This window comes from Nyctereutes procyonoides, unplaced genomic scaffold, assembly GCF_905146905.1.
Source record: "Nyctereutes procyonoides isolate TBG_1078 unplaced genomic scaffold, NYPRO_anot_genome, whole genome shotgun sequence".
Taxonomy (NCBI): domain Eukaryota; kingdom Metazoa; phylum Chordata; class Mammalia; order Carnivora; family Canidae; genus Nyctereutes; species Nyctereutes procyonoides.
The window spans coordinates 14,169,110-14,192,861 of record NW_026575046.1 but is presented as its reverse complement, the minus strand read 5'-3'; the positions used below and the strand labels follow the sequence as shown (position 1 = coordinate 14,192,861).

Below are 23,752 nucleotides of genomic sequence, written 5' to 3'. Positions count from 1 at the left end.
CATCAGAGCCCAGATTAAATCCCACCACTTCTGCAACGCTTCTGGCACTATCCATAATAGAACAGACATCTCTTTCCTTGGGAATTAGTCTAAACCCAATGACATTTTCATTAGCAAGAGCATCTGGCTTTGAGCAAGTGCTTAGCGTAGGTCTTGTTGAAAATTTTAGGTTGATACGTGTCTTAACCAGACTGCATTCTCGTTTCCACATTTCTTACTGCGTGTGGATTTACTGAGGACTCATCTGACTTGTTTGCTGGAAAGAATGGAAGTAACTCGATGGGCTTTAAAGGTATTTTTTTTTCCTTTAAACTCTGTCGCTCAATGTTGAGGAGATAAAAGGTGGAGGAGGAAGGGTAAAGGCAGAGACGTGAGATAGGAAAGGACTGGGAGAAGCAGAGAGATCACCTTTACCTACCAGTATCACCAGTGCCAGCCCCCTGCCAGCTCCTAACCCTTAGACACCTGAGGCCTGAGAAGAGTGGCACCCACAGGCCTGTGGCACAGGGTCCTACTTTAAGGAACAAGCTGCATATTGCACCCTCTGTGCCGCTGCAGCGAGCCAGCGGAAGCCTCTGTGGGGGGACCCTCACCAAAGGGGGGTGTGAGCCTCTAGGGCCAAGTGAAGGGGCTTATGGAGAGCACTGAGCACTCCTGCTGCTTGGAGGGAGGTCCCCCCTCCACAGGGCAGAGACAGGAGGGATTGAGAGAAGGAGATCGCACCTAACCAGGTTGATAGGATTCCTCTTCTTGGCCTGGTCTGCTGACAGCCCTTCAGGACACAGGACCCACATGAGTTCAAGTGTGGCTTGCTCCCTGGCTTGCACAGAGAGATTTGGAAATACAGTCTTGAAACGCTCCCATGAGCTTCAAGAAGAGGGTGACACATGGCCGGGTAGGTAGGATGCAGAGTTAGAACCCATTGATAACATCTCTGGAGAGTTCTTAGGGAAAGCATACTTATCCATGCAAAGCCGGTGAAGAAGGAAAATAGGCCATTCTACAATGGACAGATGAAAGATTGACCATCTCCTCATTTTCAAACTTCACAGGACTTCCCTTCAAGGCTAACACAATCCTGGGTTATTTGACAAAAGTATAGCTTAGTGATTTTCAAGTAAAGCTCATAAGTGAATTAGGAATCATTTAGACCTATTATTATGTGTCTCTCTATTTATTTATTTATTTTTATTTATTTTTGTTTTGTTTTGTTTTTTGTTTTTTATTTATTTATTTATTTAGTTAGTTAGTTAGTTAGTTTTTTTTTGGGGGGGGGGCAAATACTCCTAAGTGTTCTAACTTCATATAGACAGTGAAACTGAGGAACTAGGAAGAGTTACATAGCAAATCAGCCCTACCTTTTACCTTTCTGAAGTATATGCAGCTTTTCCAGCTTACATGTTCTCCAGATGTATGCCTGTTTACTCTCCGGGAGACGATGTGGCGTATATGCAACATGTATGATTTTAGGACATAAAAAACCGTTGGCGGGATGAGCACTGGGTGTTATGCTAAATGTTGGCAAATTGAACTCCAATTTAAAAAATTAAAAAAAAAAAGCCCTGGATCTTCTAGACCTTATGGACTGTGTGACTTAGGGGAAATTCTTGAACAAATTCTTGAACTTGAATGCATTTTGAACATTAATTTCCACATGTGCAAACCAGAGATAGAAGTACGTCCCTCAAACATTATATGGTCTCATTCATTTGGAGAATATAAATAACAGTGAAAGGGAATAGAAGGGAAGGGAGAAGAAATGGGTAGGAAATATCAGAAAGGGAGACAGAACATGGAAGACTCCTAACTCTGGGAAACGAACTTGGGGTGGTGGAAGGGGAGGAGGGCGGGGGGTGGGGGTGACTGGGTGGCGGGCACTGAGGGGGGCACTTGACGGGATGAGCACTGGGTGTTATTCTGTATGTTGGCAAACTGAACACCAATAAAAAATAAATTTATTATTAAAAAAAAAGAAGTACGTCCCTCAAATGTTCATGAGGATAAACAACCCGGCGTTTTAAAACCTAGTACACTGCTTTGCTGAATAATTTAGAGGAGGAGGAGAGAAAGTTCCCATTTTCAATTATAACATCTTTTTAATAGTGAAGGACCTAGTTAATGAAATAGATAATCATTATTTCAAAGAAGTGCTTTTCAACCTCTCTACAAGATGCAAATTCCAGTTAACGTGGCCATAATCATCCTCATTGGCCCCACTTCCCCTTCAGATATGTATATAAGAACATTGCATTCCTACATTGTTAAGCATAGCTTAAACTATGGCCTTGCATCTTCAAAACGTATATGAGAGATACACAGAATTTGCCCACTGTTTTCTGATTAATGTTTAGATGGCCTTGCCACCTCCCAGAAGCTGGAGCGACAGAGGGAGAAGTGGGAGAGGAACCACTGGCCCAGGAAAGGTCTGTCTCGGCGTTCCATCAGCAAAGAGCGATGGGTGGAGACGCTGGTGGTGGCTGACACGAAGATGATCGAGTATCATGGGAGTGACAGTGTGGAGTCCTATATCCTCACCATCATGAACATGGTATGTCAGACTCTGGGGTAGGGAGAGGCAGCTGGCAAACAGGTGTCACCTTCCAAAAATCAGAGACCTTTTTTGTTCTTTTCATATATATGTTTACACACACACACACACACACACACACACACACACACATATGAATCTGTTCCCTGCCTAAATGAGGAAGGATGGAAATTCAGGACATTTGTCTGTTTTTAAAAAATGTATATCCTAGGGAAATTTGGAATTTGTCACATATCTCCTACTAGGTATTTCTCGAGTGACTCAATCCTTGTAGTGTGAGTTTATCTCACCAATTATGTTAGCGCACAGATAAGTAAATTGAGGCAAAGAATTAGAGCATGATTTCCTTAAGGTAATTAGAATAAAGTTAATGACTCTGATTCCAACCTTCCCTTTTGCATTCTTGATGTTTCTGCCTTCTCAGAGAAAGTATTAGTCTTTTTGAGTTGGGGAAAGGTATTTGCCTCAGGAACTGATAATAAAAGAAAGACCTGGGTCAGGGAAAGGGTCAAAGAGAAGAAAAGCACCAGCGCCTCAAGCACACAGCTGGTCAGTCACATTGGGAAGGTGGCCTTTAAGTATCATAATGTGGATTGGACCAGGGGCATCTCTCACTCCTTGTTGTACTCGCCCCAGAATTCCTGACCTCTAAGATGACATTTCCTCTAAGTGCATCACAATGCCATTTCCCCCTCCTCTGGCATTTATCTGTTACCTATACATGTGAGCTCATGGTTTTTCATTTCTGACTCTAGGTCACTGGGTTGTTCCATAACCCAAGCATTGGCAATGCAATTCACATTGTTGTGGTTCGGCTCATTCTCCTTGAAGAAGAGGAGGTAAGGAAGAGTTTCTCTCCATTCTTCTGACCTATACCCTTACACGCCCTACCTCCTGTTTTCAGGAGAGCTCTTGATAGATAAGAAAGGGGGTACCAGGAAAGTGTTTAGAAACCCATTGAGAAGGAAAATAATATTTTTATATTATTTTCTTGGGAATTCTGTGCTATCAAGTGGAAGATGGAGGATGTCTCTGAGATATATATATATCATTAGAATTACCTGACAGTCATTTCATCTAGTAACACACAGATCAGATTTACAGCAGTGACTTAGAATGTTCCACAGTGAAAAAGACTGAATCACGAAACGGTTGCATGGTTTCAGTAAAAGTTAGGAGGCACATGGAAATGTGGAACGCTTTATACTGTTTATTTACCTCATGCATATTAACACATATCCCTCAACTCTGGGCTGTCTTGTCTCTCTGTACGTTTACACTCGGGAATGTCATCTGTTCTCAGAGCCTTACAGGTCTTCTACATGCTGAGATTCTCAATTGCTCTTTCAAACCTGGACCTCTTACTTGTGCTCCAGACTCACATCCAGTTGCCTATTTGACATCTCACCCTGGATGTGTCAGAGCCCACTCAGACTTGCAAACTCAGTAAGTCCACAGAGGCATTCTTGATTGCTCCCTGCCCAGATCGTCTCCTTTCTGCCTCCCCTCCATTCTCCAACCCTCCATGTCACCCATCTCGGTAAATATTGCCACTGCACACCATGGCATAAGCCTTGGAGTCATTCTTGAATCCCCCTTTTCTTATCTTCCATAGTCAACAGCAAGACCCACAAGGCTGCCTTCAAGATACATCTCAGGACCACCCACTGTTCATCATCTCTACAGTCGTTACGTTGCTTTAGGCCTTATTGTCATCTTATTGCAGTGAGCTCCCAATGGTCTTCCTGTTTTAAGACTTGCCCTCCATAATCCATTCTCGAATTAGCAGTTAGAATGATAATCTTAAATGAAAATTGAGTTGCTCCATTGCACAAAACTGTTAAATAGCTTTCTATAGTTTTTAGAACAAAATAAAAAATTTCTACTGTGTCCCGCAGAAACTTTCATGATCATGCCCTCATCCCCCTTCCCAGTCTTTCCTTATGTCACTCTCTGCCTTGTTTCTACCCTCAAACTCCCTGGACTTCAGATAGATTCTAGAATACACAAAGCCCTCTTCAGCCCCATGGCTTTATACTTAATGTTCCCAATGCCTGAAACACCCCTCCCTTGGCTCTGCTGATGGCTGGCACATTCTCACCTGTCAGACCTCTCTTTAAATGCTGCTTTTCCAGAGAAGTCTTAGTGACCAGCCTACTCAAAGCCACTTCTACTTGCTGTTCTCTATCATAGAATAAAGTTTACTTCCTTTATTGGTACTTCTCTCACAATTCATTAAAATTCTGTGTGTTTGTTTACTCTTCTCTTGCTTGTCTTAGCCACTATCACAATGTGAATTCCTGCTTTATTCTTGGCTATATCCCTAACACCTAACACAGTGCCTGGGACATGAATGAATGAAGTCAAATTCAATCAATGAGGGAATAGCCAACTTGGTGAAATACCTTTGCAATCTACAGACCTTACCCTACAGCTGAAATATGTGAAGAATGAATGGCCCCGATCAAATCTCCCTCTGCAAGACACCTGAGGTCAAAATGCATGTGGCAGGATTTACTATTTTCCAGCCTCCAGAATCAGAAGATTGAAAAACAATATGTGGAGCATGGATTCATTTTCCTTTTTCTTCCCCTTCCATCCGCCACCTCCCAAATCACCTGACGCGTAGTTCAGGGATCTTGGAATACTGATGGATGGATTATTTTCCTTGCTGTGAATTTTTGTTACAAGAATTTCCCCAAAACTTAAAAGACAAAGCAAAACAAAAGCTATGTATCCTTTCAGTGTCTAACATGACCTATCTGACTCTATGGGAATGCAACTGTGTCTGAGTATTATGTGCTATTGATTGGAGCTTAAACACAGTAAAGTTGGATATTAACTGACAGAGTACAGATGGTTTTTATCCAGAAAGGGTGAAAATAATTTGTGTCCAGCAGAGAAGGGAACTCTCAAGGTTGCGATTTTATTGATCTGTTGACTAATTTTGTATCTAATTTAGCAATCGTTTTCCAGCATTCTTTCTTTATAGTTTCACCAACTATTGTGGCATCACTTCCCTCTATCTGTCTTTGAACCAGTTTGGACATCTTGTCTACCTTCTTATTAATGAGTTGAATATATCCCTAACATGCTCATATTTGTATGAGAATTACACTTTTAGCTTTGTAAAAGTTGGAAGACCAATTTTCACTATTGTATCATGGCCTATATATTCATGCTTAGCTGCAGAATGTGGAGAAGTTTAGGGTTTTCAGACAAAAAAACAAAAAAAACAAAAAAACAAAAAAGAAAAAGCTTTTCCCCTCTGCAATCCCTATGGGTAACATTAGTCAGACCTCAAAATGTAGCTTCCACGGATCAGGCCCCTTATAACTCCACATCCCTCCATCCTCAACAAAACAATGCCACTTGGAGACTGTGGAGGTCTCCTGATCTGTGGAGCAGGGGAGGAGCACCAAATGTGGGGTGACCACTGGGTGGAGCCTGGCAGTGGGGCAGTGCAAGAATTCACCTGAGACAGAACAAGAGCTAGGAATTTATTGAATCTACTGCAAGGAAGAAGCTGGCAGGACAGCAAGGGAGTGACCGTCTGCTGTGAGACAGTGATGGGGGGCTATAGTTAAGGAGGAAGGTGAGGAGGTGTGAGAACATATGGAATTTTGCGTTTTTGCTAACTCTGGGTGAAAGTTACGTATTGGTCAGCTAGGGCTTATGGATATTTTGAGGTGGGTCACCTAATGGGCCTGTTTTCAGCCAAGGGGTGGCTTTGGGCCCTTCTACCTTACACATGTTTCCATGGTTCAAGTTGGTTGCCTAAAAGCAACCTCAACAGAATCCTTTGAAAGAATGTGATCGGCAGCTACATCTCTGACTCCAACATAATAACATTGTTTTCATGTTCCTGTCCTCATTTTGTAAGAGCAGAGACACAAATGATTTGCTAGAAAAAAAAATCCCCATGGCTTTCTTTCTTTTACTTGCCAAATGTCTTCTTCATCCAGGCTTTTATGGAATCTCCATGTAGTACAAGGTCTATAATTTGACAATAGAATTGCTGTTTCATTGAAGAGTTACAAATTCGCAATTCTCATTTTCTTGAAGCCCAGATCATGTCTCATATCTTTGACTAATGTGAGCAGTCCCAACCACAACAAGCAACAATGATTCCAGCCCTAACTGACATCATGGTGACAGCCAAAGGCAGAAAGTACAGTGTGAGGTATTGAACAGGGAGACCTGAGTTCTAGTCTCACTTTGCATTTATCCAGTAGGTAACTCTGAAGAAGTGACATCATCACTCCATACCCTGTTTTTCTCCATCTGTAAATCAGAGGAGAAATGTAGTATATGTCAAACACTGTGTTGGCCTCTGAGGAAACAAATATGAATATGAGTCTCATTTCCTGATTTTGGGGAGCTTAGAGTCTAATGCATAAAAAGCACAAAATAGAAAATTTCAAACTGAGATTGTCGTGAGTATAAAAAAGAATAAAAGAGCACCCATCCTAGGGAAGGCTAAGCTGGGTTTTAGAGGATGACAAGGAATTAACCAGTGAGGAAGGACATTCCAGGTAGAGGGACCTGCATGGTCAGTAGCTTATGCACGTAAACTAGCATCTTACACACAAGGGTGCATCACTGCGAACACATCACTGACAATGAACCCCCAAATGGGAGGCTGAGTAACTTTGCTATGAACAAAGGAGACAGTGGACTGTGCAGGAGGCAGGAGAGAGAATAGCCGGTCACAATCTGCCCATCTCCATGCACACCTGGTCTTGTTGCCCATCTCTGTGCTGACATCATCACCCTTCCAGGTATGGAAACCAGAGATCTAAAGATATCCATGACACCTCCTTCACCCACCCCTCATATCCAGTCCATCATTAAGTGTTGCCAATTTTGTATGACCATCTGCATTTATTTTTTTCTTTAAAGATTTCATTTATTTGAGAGAGAGAGAGAGAACACAAGCCAGCAGGAGCAAGAGGAGGGACAGAGGGAGAGGGAGAAGTAGACTCCCCGCTGAGCAGGAGCCTGACATGGAGCTCAATACCGGAACCCTGAGATCATGACCTGAGCTGAAGGCAGATGCTTAACTGAATGAGCCACCCAGACGCCCCATGACCATCTGAATTTCTGTCACTTAAATTCAAGATAGAGTCATCTCTTCCCTGGGCTACAGTTGTATTTACTTCGGTCTACTTACATTCCTTTCAATCTCGTTTTCTCATTGCAGCCAAGATAATCTCAAAATGCTAATCCAATCATACCCACGTACCTGGCACCCTGGTGCCTCCTCCACCCTCACCTCTGGCTTAAAGCCATCCAGTGCTTTCCTGATTGCCTCTCTCATCGCTTACCATGCCCCCCTTACTTTTGGGAGAGAGCAGTAGTCCTCTACTCATTGTATCTCCTGTCACTGGTCCTATTGTTGCCTGGACTGTCTTCCTTCTTGTCTTCACTTAGCTAACCCCTTAATTCTTCAGATACTAGCTCAAGGGCCAGTTCACTGGGGAAGCCTTCCATGACCTTCATGCCCAGCAAGATTCTGTTATATACTTTCACAAGGCTTCACATTTTTACTTCATAGCACATATCATAGTTGTAATTTTACATCTATTTGTTTACTCACTTCCCTTCATGAGTATGTAATACTTAAAGGAAGTGGCTGGCTCTGGTGTTGCTCACCTCCCAGCCCTACAGGTACATAATAGATAAGGGAAAGAGTGAGCCCATGAAGTCAGTAGTCAGGGGGCAAAGATTAGGGTCAACAGTGGCCACTGTCATGAAAAGCCTTGTAAAACGATAGAACCCATATAAAAGGATGTGGATCTTATTCTGTGGAGCCTCTGGATGGTTCCAAACTGAGGGATGAAATGGAGAAAAAGGCATTAGAGAGATGGTTCTAGGGCTCTGTGGAAAGTGATACAAGGAATGTGGAATGCTGAGGCAGAGTCCCTGAAGTCGGCCTCATCGATAGTGACTTCCTACAACTCTCGTCTTTCTTATTCAAATCACATCTGACAGCTAACATCATTTTGGACTTCATTTCCTTGGTGGGTTAAAGACACTAATTGTGGTTAATACATAAAGTACAGTTTTTGTTGGTGAGTCACTGCTATGTAAAAACTACTATGGATTTTCATCACATTTTGAGAATAACCAGGATGATCTGACATGATATCAATCTGAAGCATCCTGGAGGCCTCCTCAAAGACTAGGTTGTCACGTTTCCGACCAGCGGAAACTGAGGTACCCAAACCCATGCCCTGGAAAGACATGTCGGGCATACTAAGACTCATAGTAGCTTCTGATAGGAGGCAGTGTGCTCTCATTCCTATCCTGCCTCCCCCCAGTGCTGAGTCAAGCTCTCATTTTCCTTTTATGACCCTAATCCTGTCTTTTTTTTTTTCAGAGATGATGATAATGTATGAAGTTCGATTCTAATCCTGTCTTTTGAACTTTTCATTCCCCCTTAAGAACTTGGACAGAGACTTGGCCTCAGCGCTTTCCACTTTAGACCAATTCATTAGATGGCCTCCTTGTTCCCCTTTGGGACTAGCCGTTAGGGAAAGAATTCCTCTCCTCCCTCCAACTCTTGTGAGCAGTTGACATCAGAAAGAGTACCAGATTTATTGTTAGTCCTTCCCCTTTTGAGCTATAGGAACTTTGATAGGTTATTTGATGTGTCTGTCCTTCTATAGCTTTATTTTATAAAATGGGGATAATCATATCTACTTCTTAGAGTTGGTGTGAGAATCAGATAGGTGAATTCCTGCATTAGTTGGCATAGTGTCTGGCTTGTAGAAGCCACTGGGTAAATGGTACTGGTGTGCGGGATCCTTATCATCATCATCACTTAGGTCACACTGCAACCCTGTAAACTCGCTGCCATGATGCTCATTTCAGAGAATTGTGCAGAATTGTTGAAGGAAAATAGAACACCAAAAGGACAAGATTGGGAACCTAAGTTGGAGACCTCTTTTAAGAACAAGGTAGAAAAGAAGCAGGAATGGGAGTGAGTTAGGACGAAGCCAGATGGGTCCCAGTCACTGTGCCATTTGGGGGCAGAGCCTGAGGGTGTCCTACTGGCTTGGAGGAGCGGCAGGAGGGCTGACAGGTGGGAAGATGGTAACTGTCTTCACAGAGAATGAATTTCCCACATGATTTAATGTTGGGTTTCCTTTTGTGAAATTCTGGAGTTAAAAGCCTATTAGCTTTGGGAATTCAGGCTAGTGGTTTCCCCATCCCCAGAAGGATTTTGGAGTAGGTCTCTGTAATAACCCATATAATTGTAGCTCTTTCAGGATAAATGACAAAGATATTGGCAAATAATTTGTATACTCATAATTTTTTAAATCAAGAATCTTTTCCTCCGGTAGATGAGTTATTCCTTTGTTTTCAGGTGAAACTTTATTATTTTCTCTTCTCTGTACAATCTCTTTTCTCTTAGGAACATCACCTTGACTGTAAGAGAATAATCAGATTATGCACTGAATCACAAGCTGCTACTAGGACTTCCCAAGGAAATCAATACAAGATTCTTTTCTCATTATGAAGGGAGCTTACCCAGAAAGAACAATTTATAGCAAAAGCCGCATTTTGCAAAATCATTTCTTGTCTCCCATTTGGGGCGGTTTCTGGGAGCTGTTGCTGAGTTCCTTGAGGTTTTCTCTCTGTCCTTTGGTGTCACATACTCAAATGAGTAGGAAAGGGGGAGTGAGGAGTGAATTGGACTCACTTGAGAAAATGAGGTGAGGAAAAAAACAGCAAAAGAACAAAGAGGGGAATCTGTTTTTGTTTACAGAGGAAATGGGGGGGGAATCAGTATGGACAGGGGTGGAGGGTGGAGGAATGGGGATTGTTTTGACAAGCTCAAAGAATTATGAGGATGCTTTATGGAAAGGTATAGTCCAAGTCTCCCCATATTTGGTGAACCAGCAGAACCTCTCCAAAGTCCTTTTGCAGCTTGGACATGCTCAGGGCACATGGTATTGAGGCATAATTGATTATGCTTCTCCAGGCTTCTGTGATCAAGTGCATTTAAGAAGCTAAACGAGTAAATGTTTCCTGAACTAACCTTTTATGAGACTTGTAGATGAAAAGGCTGAAGGAATACAGAAAAATTATGCTCACTTCAAACCTCCTAGCAGAGTCATGACATTTAGTAGAAAAGTGGTAAGGTATCCTGACGACCCTATCTCTGACCTTGTGTTAAATGTCACATATTGTAGATGGAAGTTCTACACAGGGGCAAGGTACTCAGCCACAGATGATAAGCAATTTAGTTAATTGTGCACTTGCTTTGTAAACAAAACAAAACTAAAAGCAAAAAGCATGGAGAAAGCAATAGGGAAAAAACAAGCAAGATTTGGAGGGGAGGCTTCAGGCCCTAACATTTTTTTTCCTCTTCAGTGACTAATCCCCAGCTTATCCCAAAATTGCTCTTGAAGGAGTGTTGGAATGTGGGAAGAATAATCCCCTTTGTTGACATCTACTTCTCAGCTCCTTTTCCTCTCCTTCCCTCCTTCTGCCAGTAGTCCCACTATGAGCAAATCTCGATAACCTCGTGGACCTGGCCCATGTGTATAGATGCTTTAGCTTTGACATAATCCTCATGACTGCTGGGTCACCTGTTCTCCCTTCTTGTCCTCATTCTGGTCAAGAACTATGAAGGGTCTTAGGTTTTATTCTCCCTGTGAGTGAGCTCATCAGTTGTCTTGCCATCCTTCCCTGGATGTGATGCTGGGAGAAGGCCTGTGCCTTCCGGGGCAGGGGTCAGGACTTTCTTACAGCACAACAGGTGGCCTGAGCTTCATGTCTGCAGCTGCCCCTCTTGTCCCTTCACCGGGGTGAGAGGCCAGCCCAGATGGATACTTGCACATAGTGGGTTTTATCACAGCTGAGGAGTCCCAAGCTAAGGAAACATCAGCCCTTCAAAGGGGGTTGTGTGCAAACCTGTCGGCTTGTGCCCCAGAGGGAGCCATTATCCTTTTCATTCTGGACAGCAAATAAATCCATCCTCTTTCCTGGAGGGGAACACTGTCTCTGTCCTCCAAGTCTATTTCTACACAACATCCTTGGAAAGATACAAAAGCTGTCAGTGCCTTTGCTCAGATGTGAAGAAACCCGAGAGATCCGTGTGGAGCTGCCTCCCAGCAGTTCCTACCACAGGCACCAGAATTATTATTACAGATGGGCTTTGCTTTCTTCTTACACTTCTGACCCCTTGCCTCCCAATTCTCTAATCCGCAGGAGATCCTGCCTCCTTACTGACTCACCACAAAACCTCCAACCCATGTGCACTTTTGTCCGGCTCAGTAGATGTATTCTTCACCTTTGCCCCATTCCATGAGGGGTGCTGTGCTGTGTCAGTTTGGTGTGTCTACCTGCTGTGTGCCAGGCTCCTTGCAGTGCCAGAGAGAAGTAGGGGAAAAAACCTCAGTCCTCATTCTGAAAAAGCATGCAATTTGATCATTTTAACCTAGGGCAGCAAGTGCTGTGAGCCAGGTGTGCTCGAGATAAACTGGCAGGAACCTAATCCTAATCCAGATGAGGTCAGGGAAGGTCTTTCTGGAGATGCTTAGAGTGAGTCTGAAAGAATGAACGGATGTTGAATAGGTTAAAGGGGTAATAGAGGGGAGAAAGGAGCAGCTTGAAGAAAGCAAGGTAAAGGGGCTCCTGGGTGGCTCAGTCGGTTAAGCGTCTGACTCTTGGTTTCTGCTCAGGTCACAATCTCAGGGTCGTGGGATCAAGCTCTGCATCAGGCTCTGTGCACAGCAGAGAGTCTGCTTGAGATTCTCTCCATTTGTCTCTCCTTCTCCTTCTGCCCCTCTCCCCACAAACTCTCTCTCTAAAATAAAGAAAATCTTAAAAAAAAAAAAGCAAAGTAAAAAGAGTATTGTATATGGCCTGTGGGGGGTAATATCAGCCATTTGAATGTTGCCAGAGCATAAACTGCAAGATTGCAGATGAAGGGAGACCTTCCTGGAGGTCAGACTTTAGAGGGTCTTAAGCTGTGGGTGGTGATATGGGCAGGCTTCGGTTTTGCCTGGATCAGCCTGGGAAGAGCACAGAGGATTTAAGAACAAGGAAGAAAGGAGAACAGTTAAGAGGTGATGCAAGCATGAACTGAGGCATAAAATGATGAGAATTTCAGCGAGGGTGGTTGGGAGTAGAGATGGAGGGGGAAGTAGATTTAGCAGCACATGAGGACAGCTGGGGATGCAGGATGTGGAGGCAGAGAGACCAACAGGAGGACACTGGTGTTTCTAGATTAGACCGCTTAGCTGATGGTGGTTCATCTAAGAGGAAGCAGGAAGAATGGCAGGTTAATATTGTAGGGGGAGGACTTTGGGGATGCTGAGTTGGGGGCTCCTGTGGGGCCATTTAGAAGGTGCCCATCAAGGGATTTGGGTGCATGAGTTTGCACTCTAGGAGAACTTTGAAATGAGATACAGATTTGAGAGTCAGCAGCATATAGATGATGTACCCGCAGCCTGACTTGGTTTGAGAGTGAGCTAAGTGAGGAGCCAAAAAAAAAAAAAAAAAAAAAAAAAAAGACAGAAGAATAGCCTGTAGAGGAGCCTGAGAAGCAGTCAGAGAGCAGGAGGAGGATGAGAGCTAGCTGGGTGTCTCAGAAGTGGAGGGTCTCTTCCTGTGTTTGTCTCCTCCCCAGGGGTGGGAGTGTGACCTGGGGGAGTAAGAAATAAGCAATAAGCATCCTTTGGCTAATGGTTAAATCTTTCCAGCTATTCAAGCCCTAAGTCTAGAGAAGTCTTCGACAGTTTGGAAACTACCTGTCTCAGACTAGTAGCTGCGAACCTGGAATCAAAGCCTAGCCTTGCCCACACGTGCTGTGTGACTTGGCTAAGGTAGTGCCCCTCTATGGCCTGGATTTCCTCACTGGAAGTGAGAAGATTGGATTCATAATACCTAGGACCCTTCAGGGAAATGGGCTCTTAGAAATAATGGGAAAATTGGAGGCAGAGTTCATGCTGCAACATCTGGAAAATGACTCTGCTCTCCCCACAATGATGAAGATGTGTCCTTGCTGACACGGAGTTTGGCTCAGGTACTGGGAAGCGTGGAAGTTTGCTAACATTCACTCTTCTTTAAACAAATATTCATGGATTGGTATGTAAGTCTTACAAAATAGTGAGTCCAGCCAATGCTGAAACAAAAATTGAGCTTCTTGGATCTGCTGGCATCCCATCCTGACCTGTGGGCCTCTACCAGGGACTTTGTGAGCCAAAGGAGAACATTCCAAAATGGGGCCCCTCTGCTTTGGCCTTGTGGTCCCCTTCACTCTAGTAAGTGGTTATATGTATGGCTACTTAGACAAGGAACTTAACTGACCCTTCGTGTGGGTGTGTGAGCGTGTTGAGTGTACGGGTATGTGAGTGTGTGTGGAGGGGCTTTTCCTACCCACTACAACCCGCCTGAAAGACTGCGGGTTCCCTTTGATTCAAAACTATGGAATTTCAGGTAAAATTAAGAATCAAGGAACCCACATAGAATCTGAATTCTATAGAATCTGAACCCACAGAGGACTTAAAAGTGCACTGTAAGATTTTCTCTTGCAACCCTCAAGCCTTAATTTGGACCAGTTATTATTTTTAAGATATTTTAAAAATATTTTTGTTTTGAAATAGTTACAGAATCACATGCAGTTGGAAGAAACAGTGCAGGGAACTCCCTTATGTCCTTCACCCATTGTCTCCTCATGATCATACCTAGCATAACTGTAAAACAATATCATAACCAAAAAGTTAGTATTTGTACAAATCCTTACCTTATTCGGATTTCATCAGTTTTACCAGCACTGGTGTGTGTGTACATTTTTTTTCTCTGCAGTTTTAACCCATGTAGATTTATGTGACTATTGCCACAATACAGAACGGTTTCATCACAAAGTCTGTAACTCCCTTCTACCAACCTAACTCCTGGAAAGCACCAATCTGTCCTCTATGTCTATAATTGTGTCATTTCAGGAATGTTCTACAGATGGAATCATGGAGTATGTAACCTCTTGAGATTGGATTTTTTTCATCCAGTTTAATTCCTTCAAGATATATCCAAATTGTGTGTCTCCAAGCCTTTGTTCCATTGTAGTGCTGAGTAGCATTCCACAGTATTTACCGGCTTGTTTAACCATTCACTCACTGAGGGATGTTTGGGTTGTTCCAGGGTTTTGCTGTTATGAGCAAAGTTCTATAAACATTTTACTATAGGCCTTTGTGCAAACACAGGTCTTCATTTCTCTGGGATAAATGTCAAGAGATGCAATTGCTGGGTCATATGGCCGTTGCATGTTTCATATTTTAAAGAAACTATCATACTGCTTGCTTCCCATAGTGGCTGTACCATTTTGCATTCTCAGCAACAGTGTTAATGGTGACCAACTTTACCACATCCGTGGGTGCTGCTGCTGCCTTTAATTGCATTCGTTCTGCTAGGCCGAGTATCTCATTGCAGGAGTATCTCATTGCAGCCTTAACTTGCCATTCCCTGATGGCTAAGGACGTTGAACATCTTTTCCTGTGCTTGTTGGTCATCTGTACATCCTCCTCACTGAGATGAAACTTCATGTTTGCTTGTTTTCTCATTGTTGTCTTTTTATTGTTGAGTTTTGAGAGATCTTTGTGTATTCTGGGTCTGAGTACTTTGCCTTACAAAGATTTCCCTCCACGCTAGAGCTCATCTTTTCATTGTCTTGGAAGGTTTCTCTCAGAGGAAAAGTCTTTAATTTTGAAGGAGGTCCAGTTTTGCAGTCTCCTCTTGTATGAATCGGTGTCCTTACTGTGATCTCCTTGCCCAATATTTTCTCCTATGATTTTTTATTCTTTTATTCTAAAAGTTTTATAGTTTTGGGGGCACCTGGGTGATTCAGTTGATTAAGCATCTGCCTTTGGCTCAAGTCATGATCTCAGGATCCTGGGACTGAGCCCCAAGTAGGGCTCCCTGCCCAGCCGAAAGCTGCTTCTCCCTGTCCCTCTGCCCCTCCCCTGCTCGTGCACATTCTCTCTCTCTCTCTCTCTCTCATAAATAAATAAAATATTAAAAATGGTATATTTTTACATTTAGGTCTGTGATCCATCCTGAGTCAGTACTTGCGCAAGATGTGAAGTTTAGATTGAGGCTCTTGTCTTTCATCAGCATTTTGCAGTTTTCCCAATACAGATCCTGCACCTGTTCCGTTAGGCATATGCCTAAGGATTTCTTTTTCTTTAGAATAATTCCAGTTGGTATTATTTTTTAATTAATGAGTATTCTCTCAGACACCTCCTTGTCACACATACAAAACAACAAAAGCCCACAACTAAATAAACAAAGAAATGTAGGGTTGAAAACAGACCTCAAAGCAATCCAATTGTAGTTGATGCTCTGTTGAATAATCTGCCATCCAGTGTGAAGGAGCTGTAACCCAGGGGGCTACTAATGAGGCTGGCCACCCGCCGGGAGCACACTTCACTGAGGAGCACTTGTTCTTAGAGCCTTTGACTTGATATCTGACCTGAATCACCTGCAGCTAGTTTTTCAATTCTCTGAGGTTTAATTCCTTCTTATTCTAAAATGAACATAAATAACCATGCTTGCTTTAGAAATAATGCCAAGAAGATGCAGTTAGATCAAATGAAAGAATATATGCCAAAGTGTTGGGCATATAGTAAATGATCAAGAAATAATTCCTTCCTCCCTTTTTATTTCCTTCTCTTTCCTTCCTTTCCCTTCCTTTCTCTTTCCTTCCATCCCTGCTTTATGCCACCTTACTGCTTCTCTGTGGTGGGCGGGGGCGTTGCCTCTGGTAGGGTTGCTACTCTACCCTGGCTTGACAAGATGACTAGGAGGCTGACCCCTGTGCCCAGCTAGTCCACCACAACTCCTTCTCCTCCACCAGGCAGCATTCTGCTGGATATTGGAACAGTGAGGATTAGTAAATAGTGAAGTCTGTTTCTTCTGTTTAAAATCATAATGCTAAGCAGTTCGGTGAATTTTCATGAGTGATGATGAGCCACCTTTCTGTGTTTTTGTAAAAGGCAGGTTGTCTGGGATCCCTGGGTGGCTCAGCGGTTTAGCGCCTGCCTTTGGTCCAGGGTGTGATCCTGGACTCCTGGGATCGAGTCCCACGTCGGGCTCCCTGCGTGGAGCCTGCTTCTCCCTCTGCCTGTGTCTCTGCCTCTCTCTCTCTCTCTCTCTCTCTCTCTCTCTCTCTCCCTGTATGTGTGTGTCTCTCATGAATAAATAAAATCTTAAAAAAAAAAAAGGCAGTTGTCTATGGTGGCTAATTGGCCTGGGTGGGGGCAGACCTGGAAATGCCTTTAACAAGCAACTGAAGCCTCTCAGGTCTTATTTGCTTTGACTGTGGGCTTTAGTAGAACACAGAATGGTACAGAAGCAAGTTCATAGTTTCACATAGAGATTGTCCTGAACTCCTTGGACTGAGGCCGGAGTGGTAGACTTAGATTAGCATAGGCCAGTGAAGGTGGTCATTCTCCAGGTAGAACCCACCCTGTGTGAGGGACAGCTCCACAGAGAGACTCAAAGAAATAGGCCAAGTGAAAGGGATGTCTCCTTTAGAAATTCAAATAAAGCTGGAGGCCCTCCTAGAATGGGAGCCCCCTCCTCCTCCTTTTGACAAGTGTTCATCCAGTTAATTTGGAACAAGTCCTCTCCTCCCATCCCCAGTAGTCACCAAGTGGGTGACTCAGAAGCCCTGGAAGTTGCAGGCTGGGGGCACCCCCTTCAGCATCCTAATTGTTGTCAGATAGCCAGTGATCCTAACGGGTTAGAAGCCTGGAGAGATTATGTCATCCTCTGCCCTTCACCCACAAATGTGAGACCAAAATGGAAACCAAAGGGCAAGGAAACATTGAGTGCAACCCCAGCCTTGTAGGAGTTCTCATGTAAGGAAGAACCTTGTTGAAAATCTTTTTTTTTCTTTCTTTCTTTCTTTCTTTCTTTCTTTCTTTTTTTTTTTTTTTTTTGCATTAGAAATAAAAATGCCTCTTTACTAGCTTAGGAAGCAGAAAGCTGCTAGAGATGGAACTTCAAACAGCTCTTAGTCTTGGCCAGTGTATTTTTCATTTTTCTTCAAGGACTATTTGCTCCAGTGAAAATTGATGTCCTGCACTTCTGCCCTTCAGGTTCTTTTAATAAATGTCATGAGAGTAATGGTGTTGAGAGCAGGGAGTAAGTTGGCCTTTGCCAAACTTCAGCCAAATGGATGTCTGAGGTGCCCACCCAGAGCTCATCCTGCTGGGCTGCTTCCAGGGACTTATGTGATGAGCTCTGAGCACAGGAAACTCACCCGTGCCCGTCTCTTCCTCTTCTTTCTCTAGCAAGGATTGAAAATAGTTCACCATGCAGAGAAGACACTGTCCAGCTTCTGTAAGTGGCAGAAGAGCATCAATCCGAAGAGTGACCTCAACCCTGCCCATCATGATGTGGCTGTCCTCCTCACCAGGTACCCCGGGACTACATGGAAGCCAGGGGCTGCAAGGCACGGGGGCGGGCCGGTCAAAGAGTTATCAGGTATTCGAACTGATGCAAGTCTCCTACTCTTTGCTGCTCTCCATCATTTTTTTTTTAAGATTTTGTTTATTTACTCATGAGAAACAAAGAGACAGGCAGAGACACAGGCGGAGGGAGAAGCAGGCTCCATGCAGGGAGCCCGACATGGGACTCGATCCCAGGTCTCCAGGATCAGGCCCTGGGCTGAAGATGGCACTAAACCACTGAGCCACCCAGGCTGCCTGCTCTTGGTCATTTAAAAAGGCAGCTTCTATGATTCAGACAACTCCTGAAGCCCATACCAGTGAGGGGGCAGTTACTACACATGTGGAGCAAAACTCTCCATGTTACTAAACTGCATCTGCTGGCAAAATGCAGGCCTTTTTCCTATCCCAATGATGATTTCATCTTTAAAATTGGCTTTTTCATGCAGCTCTGTAAACAATCAGGAAGATTGTTTGCAGATCCTCATTAAAGACTCTGGTAACTCTTAAGCATGGGGTTTCTGATCCTTTGATTTGTTTTTAAAATTTTTTTCTCCAGTTTAGAAACATGAAACTATCTCTACAGAAGTCAGTCCTCCTTGTAACCCATCCCTGACTGATATTGAGAACAGAATATAGGCAGCAGCCCACCCCCCAACCCTGACCACTGAATAGGCAAAGGTGTTTGGTTACACTTGTCTCCCTTCACCCTCATGAAGATAATATTTTGTTCTGACTACAAATAGACCCTATGGCACTAATAAAAACCATCAACTTTCTAGGCCTCATAGCTATGAAAGGCTAATAAACTTTTCTGATCAACTCAGGCTCTTGGAGGCTATGTTTTCTCATTGATTCAATAAATGAATCAGTATTAATTGAATACCTGCTATGTATCAGACAGTAGTTTAATTTAGACAAATGAAGGTCTTTCATTCATAGGGGAGGTAAGTTCTCATGGGGCACTCCTGTGCAGATTTGGAGACATCAAGAAATCCAGGGATATGTAATAGAAAAGGCTGCTTGACCTGGCCTTTCAGCCACCGAGAGCCTCATGCACTGGAAGGCTCTGTGTGTTTGTCTTCCCCGGGGAGAACAGGCTGCCCCTGAACATTTTAGCCTGTCATCTGTCCCTTTGGTATCCCAGTGCATGGGATGCCTGCAAAGGATGATAATCAGCCTTCATTCCAGACAACAGAATCACTCTTTGGAATGAGAGTATCAAAACTTTGATTGAATGCAGACAATCTCCAAAGGAAGTCTGTGACACAAACCTATAACATTAGGTTCGTATTAGGACCTGTGTCATTAGTAGCTCCACTGGGAGGTAGGTTGCTGTGAGTGTAGAATGTAAGCACAGGGGTTCTGAGGAGCCAGCAAGCAGGCAGGAAACACTGAGATCCTGGGCAATAAGCCACAGAGAGACTTCAGTCCAGGCAGGATATATCTGTAGGGAAGAACCCCAGATCTGGGACCTCCATTGGAAGCTGCATCAGCTCCATCTCTTTTCTGAAAACAGAAATCGTTTCTTATGTTATTCTCACATGAAGAAAGGGGTGAGTTCATGATAGCTGGCATTTGTGGAGTGTTTTATGTAGCACTGTGCTACATTTATTAGAATAGTCATTAATCTCCACAACAACCCTGCTAGCTAACTGCTATCAATCATTCCTGTTTTGCAGATGGAAAAACTGAGGCTTGGTTATGTCACTTGCCCCAAATCTCATTGCTGTTCAGGTACACCTGGGACTTAAATCCAGGCAGTTGGGCCCTAATAGTTATACTCTCAACTAACACCCATAAGGATATGAAAGATCTGTTCTTTTATTATTATAATTATTCTCTTATTATAACTTTTCTCCCTTGGAACAAAAGTCTGGTTTCAGTGTATGATGAAACTCACCAACTCTTAAACAGTGGCAAGTATTTCAAATTCTAAAACAGAATTTCTCACCCTTGGTATAACTGACATTTTGGGTTGCTTAATTCTTTCCTTTGAAGGGCTATCCCATGCATGGACATATATTTAATCTATCCACGAGATGCCAACAGCACCCTTCTTCAAGTGTGATAACCAAAAGCTGTCTCCAGAGATGGCCAGATATCCTCTAGGAATGGGTGGGGAGCAAAATAAACCCCTGTTGAGAACCTCTGGTCTGAAAAAAACAGGCAAGACCAGGGAGGGAAGTGTATGACTTGTCCCTGGAGGACTGGGTTGAGATCCATGTCAAAAGGGTTCTCTGCAGAATTGCATTGAGGGAAAGGTGGATTTGTCTTGAACATGCCTCATGAAGTGGGACTTGTACCTGCATGCCACGGCATGTTTTCTCTTTCACTACTCCCAGTGCATGCTAGAGGTAGAGCCAATATGCTTTGGGGAGCAGAAGCTCTTGGCCTGGAAGACTCATATTCCTACATTTCTCTTATTACCACCTTTTTTCCACTGTAGTGCTAGATACTTAATAGGCACTCAGTAGACAATGATTTAATGGACCTGACTCCTTTCCTATCAGAATGAGAAATCCAGTGAGTAAGCAGTAGACACTAATCTCTTCTCAGCAGCTCTATACAGGACTGTACTTTTTTAAAAAAAGGAGCTAGTGACAAGTACATTTGTAATAGGGGTGGAAAAGTGTTTGGCTGGTCCTCTGACAGACCAAGCAATTATTTAGAATGATTGGGCTGTATGATTCGCTCTAGCTCTCCAATACAAAACCACCCAACAACTATTGCTATTAGAATGGAGATCAAATCAGTTGGCATGTCCTGAGATGGGAGCTGCCTCTCTTTCCTATCCTATTGTCCCAGTAATTGTCTCCTGCAGAACTGAGGACTCACAGGATTTTTCAGAGCCTGGGTCTTTTCCATGGCCCAGTGGAAACAAAAAACAGACCATTCATTGCCAGGAATGATACCCACACAAGCCCAATGAGTTGAAGGTCTATAACTAACTGAAGCTCAGAACCTTATTGGCATTTGTGCAGCTATTCTTGGCAAAGAGTTCTTCTTGTATTGAAGAAAACCATAGGACTGAAATAATTCCTACAAAGATATGGGAGCACATTTTTACATTTAAAGACTATAATCAAATTTTTTAAGATGCTAGGAGTCATTATTTGTATATGCATTCCCTCCCTTATGCCATCTTGTTTGGGTAAAGGGACTGGAAAGACCACTGATTTGAGCTCTGGGTGGATTAATGAGACCAATTGCCTTTTTTGTGAATAAGCAAAAGTTCTCAGATGAATTTTGAGCACAGACCTCAGAAAGACCAAAAAAGGGGTTTCATATTTGAAACCTTTCAGCCACGACTGGTTGTCCTTTCTTTACTTAAAAGTTCAAATAATCTCAAATTTTCAATTAAATCCTTCTCTTTTGGGCAAAACAATGTAATTTGGCCTCCTGAGATTAAAGGCAAAAAGCAGCTCAACTCAAAATAAAACATTTGTCATATCTTCCTTTATTGTTTAGGTGTTTGTAAGATTCGGTAATTAAGAGGTGAAATCAAAATTAAAAATTCAGAATTGCAACCTATATTCATGTGGACTTTTAAAAACAATATTAATTATGCTCCCCAGCCCACATTGAATGTGAATTAATACCAAGATTTTTTCCAGGATTTTTTCAGATGTTTCTTTGGAAGCCTATGCATCTCTGTTCTCTGCTTTCAGAAAAGACATCTGTGCTGGTGTCAATCGCCCCTGTGAGACTCTAGGTCTGTCTCACCTGTCAGGAATGTGCCAGCCTCACCGGAGTTGTAACATCAATGAAGACTCTGGACTCCCTCTGGCTTTCACAATTGCCCATGAGCTCGGACACAGGTAAAGGGTCAAGGAAACTGAGATCTCCTTGCCATGTTCACATACTATGTCAGTAGAGACAGGGGAAAGCACCCTACGTGGGGAATCAGGAGTCAGGTGCATTGTGTCTTGACTCACCTTCCTAAACCTCTGCTACCTCATCTGTAAAGTGAGGATAATCACATACATCAAAAATTTCAGGTCTTTTGTTCCCTGACCGCATGTACCTATCTATAAGACAGAATCAAAGAGGCTACTACAATTCTCTGGATTAGAATGAGTTGAGAACAAAGACATAAGCTTTAACTCACTTGATTAATTCAGAAGTAACAATTCCTGTTTAGTTATTATGGAATAGTAATAATATTAATGTCACCAAAAAGTCACAAACATTAACATTTTTGCACCTTTATGTCATACACTTTGTCTTGTGTCATTGAATCCTCTCAACAATCTTGTGAAATAGATACTATTGTTAGTCCCACTTTACTTAAATGGATTACAGGAACATATCGAATAAAGCAGAAATTTAAAACTACAATAAATGGGAAAAGACCATCAAGCAAAGGTCAGTTAACAGGAGGTGCAATTTGTCTCAAAAATGTATGAATTTGATTGGATAAATTCACTAAAAGCAGGTTGCAGTGAAGAGATGATGAGGTTTCTGGATTTTCCAAGTAAAGAGAAAAGATGTTAGCTTATTTGTAACTTAATTTGTTGATATATACACTAACCACAAATAAGAGAAGATCATGCTAATTGGGGAGCCATGTGAATGACTCAGCTATACCCCTTCCCTGTTATATAGCCACCCGCCTGGGTCTCCTCCTTTGAAGGAAGGAAGCAGAACCCTGTGGCATTCTTTGAGTGTGCAGCCTGAAAAGAAGAGGGATTGGGAAGAGCCATGGAGACTGGATATTCCAAACTAGAACAAATAAGCTCACAAGGTACAATATAATCATACAAAATCAATCACATTTTTATAAACTGGCAACGAGCAGGTGAACACTGAATTGAAAAATGTAGTACCTTTCATGATGACTCCAAAGTATGATGAAATATTTACATATAATTATTATATACTTTTAAATCTAACAAAAGTGTACAGGACATACTGTAGGCTCTAAATTACACAACACTGAGAAAAGAATCAGAGATTTAAATAAATGGAGAAACATACTATGTTCATGAATTGGAAGACTCAACAATGGTAAAAATGGAATTCTCCTGCAATAAATATATAGGCTTAATGATATTTCTACCAAAATTCCAGCAAGATTCTTTTTGAAATATAGACAAACTATTCTAAAATGTATATAGAAAGTCAAAGGAACTAGAGTAAGTTTTCCAGACAATTTGAAAAAGAATAATGGAAAGAATCAGTCTATGATATTTCAAAATACGACCTTCAGTAATCAAGATTGTGTGGTTTGGGTGGAGGGAAAGACACGAAGATCAATGGAATCAACCAGAGAATGCAAAAATAGTGCAAAACAAATATATCCAACTGATTTCTTGACAAAAATATGGAAGCAATTCAATAGAGGAAAGGGTCAGGAAAGGGTCCTGAAGCAATTGGACATCCCTAGGCAAAAATTTTAAATATATAAAAAGAACCTCTACTTAAGTCTTGTATCATATGCAAAAATTATCTTAAAGTAGAACATAAACTTAATGTAAAATTTTGAACTAAAAAACCTTTAGGACATAAATAGAAAATTTTCAATATCTAGGGCCAGCCAAAGAGTTTCTAAACTTGACATCAAACGTGCAGTCCATAAATGGAAACACTTAAATATTGGGCTCATCAAAATTTAAAAACTTCTGACTCTTTTAAGAGGTTGAAAAGACAAGCCACATAGCCTAAGATAAAATATTCGCAAACCCTGTGTAGTGGCTTGAACAGTGTCTCCCTTCCCTTCAAGGCTACTTGGAACTTC

The 23,752-nt window shown here is 42.5% G+C and overlaps 1 protein-coding gene across 1 annotated transcript in view; it reads left to right on the top strand.

Annotated features, from left to right (window-relative positions):
* ADAMTS12 (ADAM metallopeptidase with thrombospondin type 1 motif 12) overlaps nt 1-23,752 on the top strand; it is a 304,749-nt gene that overhangs the window by 170,507 nt on the left and 110,490 nt on the right. The window contains exons 4-7 of the mRNA XM_055325268.1: nt 2,352-2,548; nt 3,304-3,387; nt 17,857-17,981; nt 21,684-21,833. Coding sequence (XP_055181243.1) covers nt 2,352-2,548; nt 3,304-3,387; nt 17,857-17,981; nt 21,684-21,833 — 556 coding nt within the window. The remainder of the gene's footprint in view (nt 1-2,351; nt 2,549-3,303; nt 3,388-17,856; nt 17,982-21,683; nt 21,834-23,752) is intronic.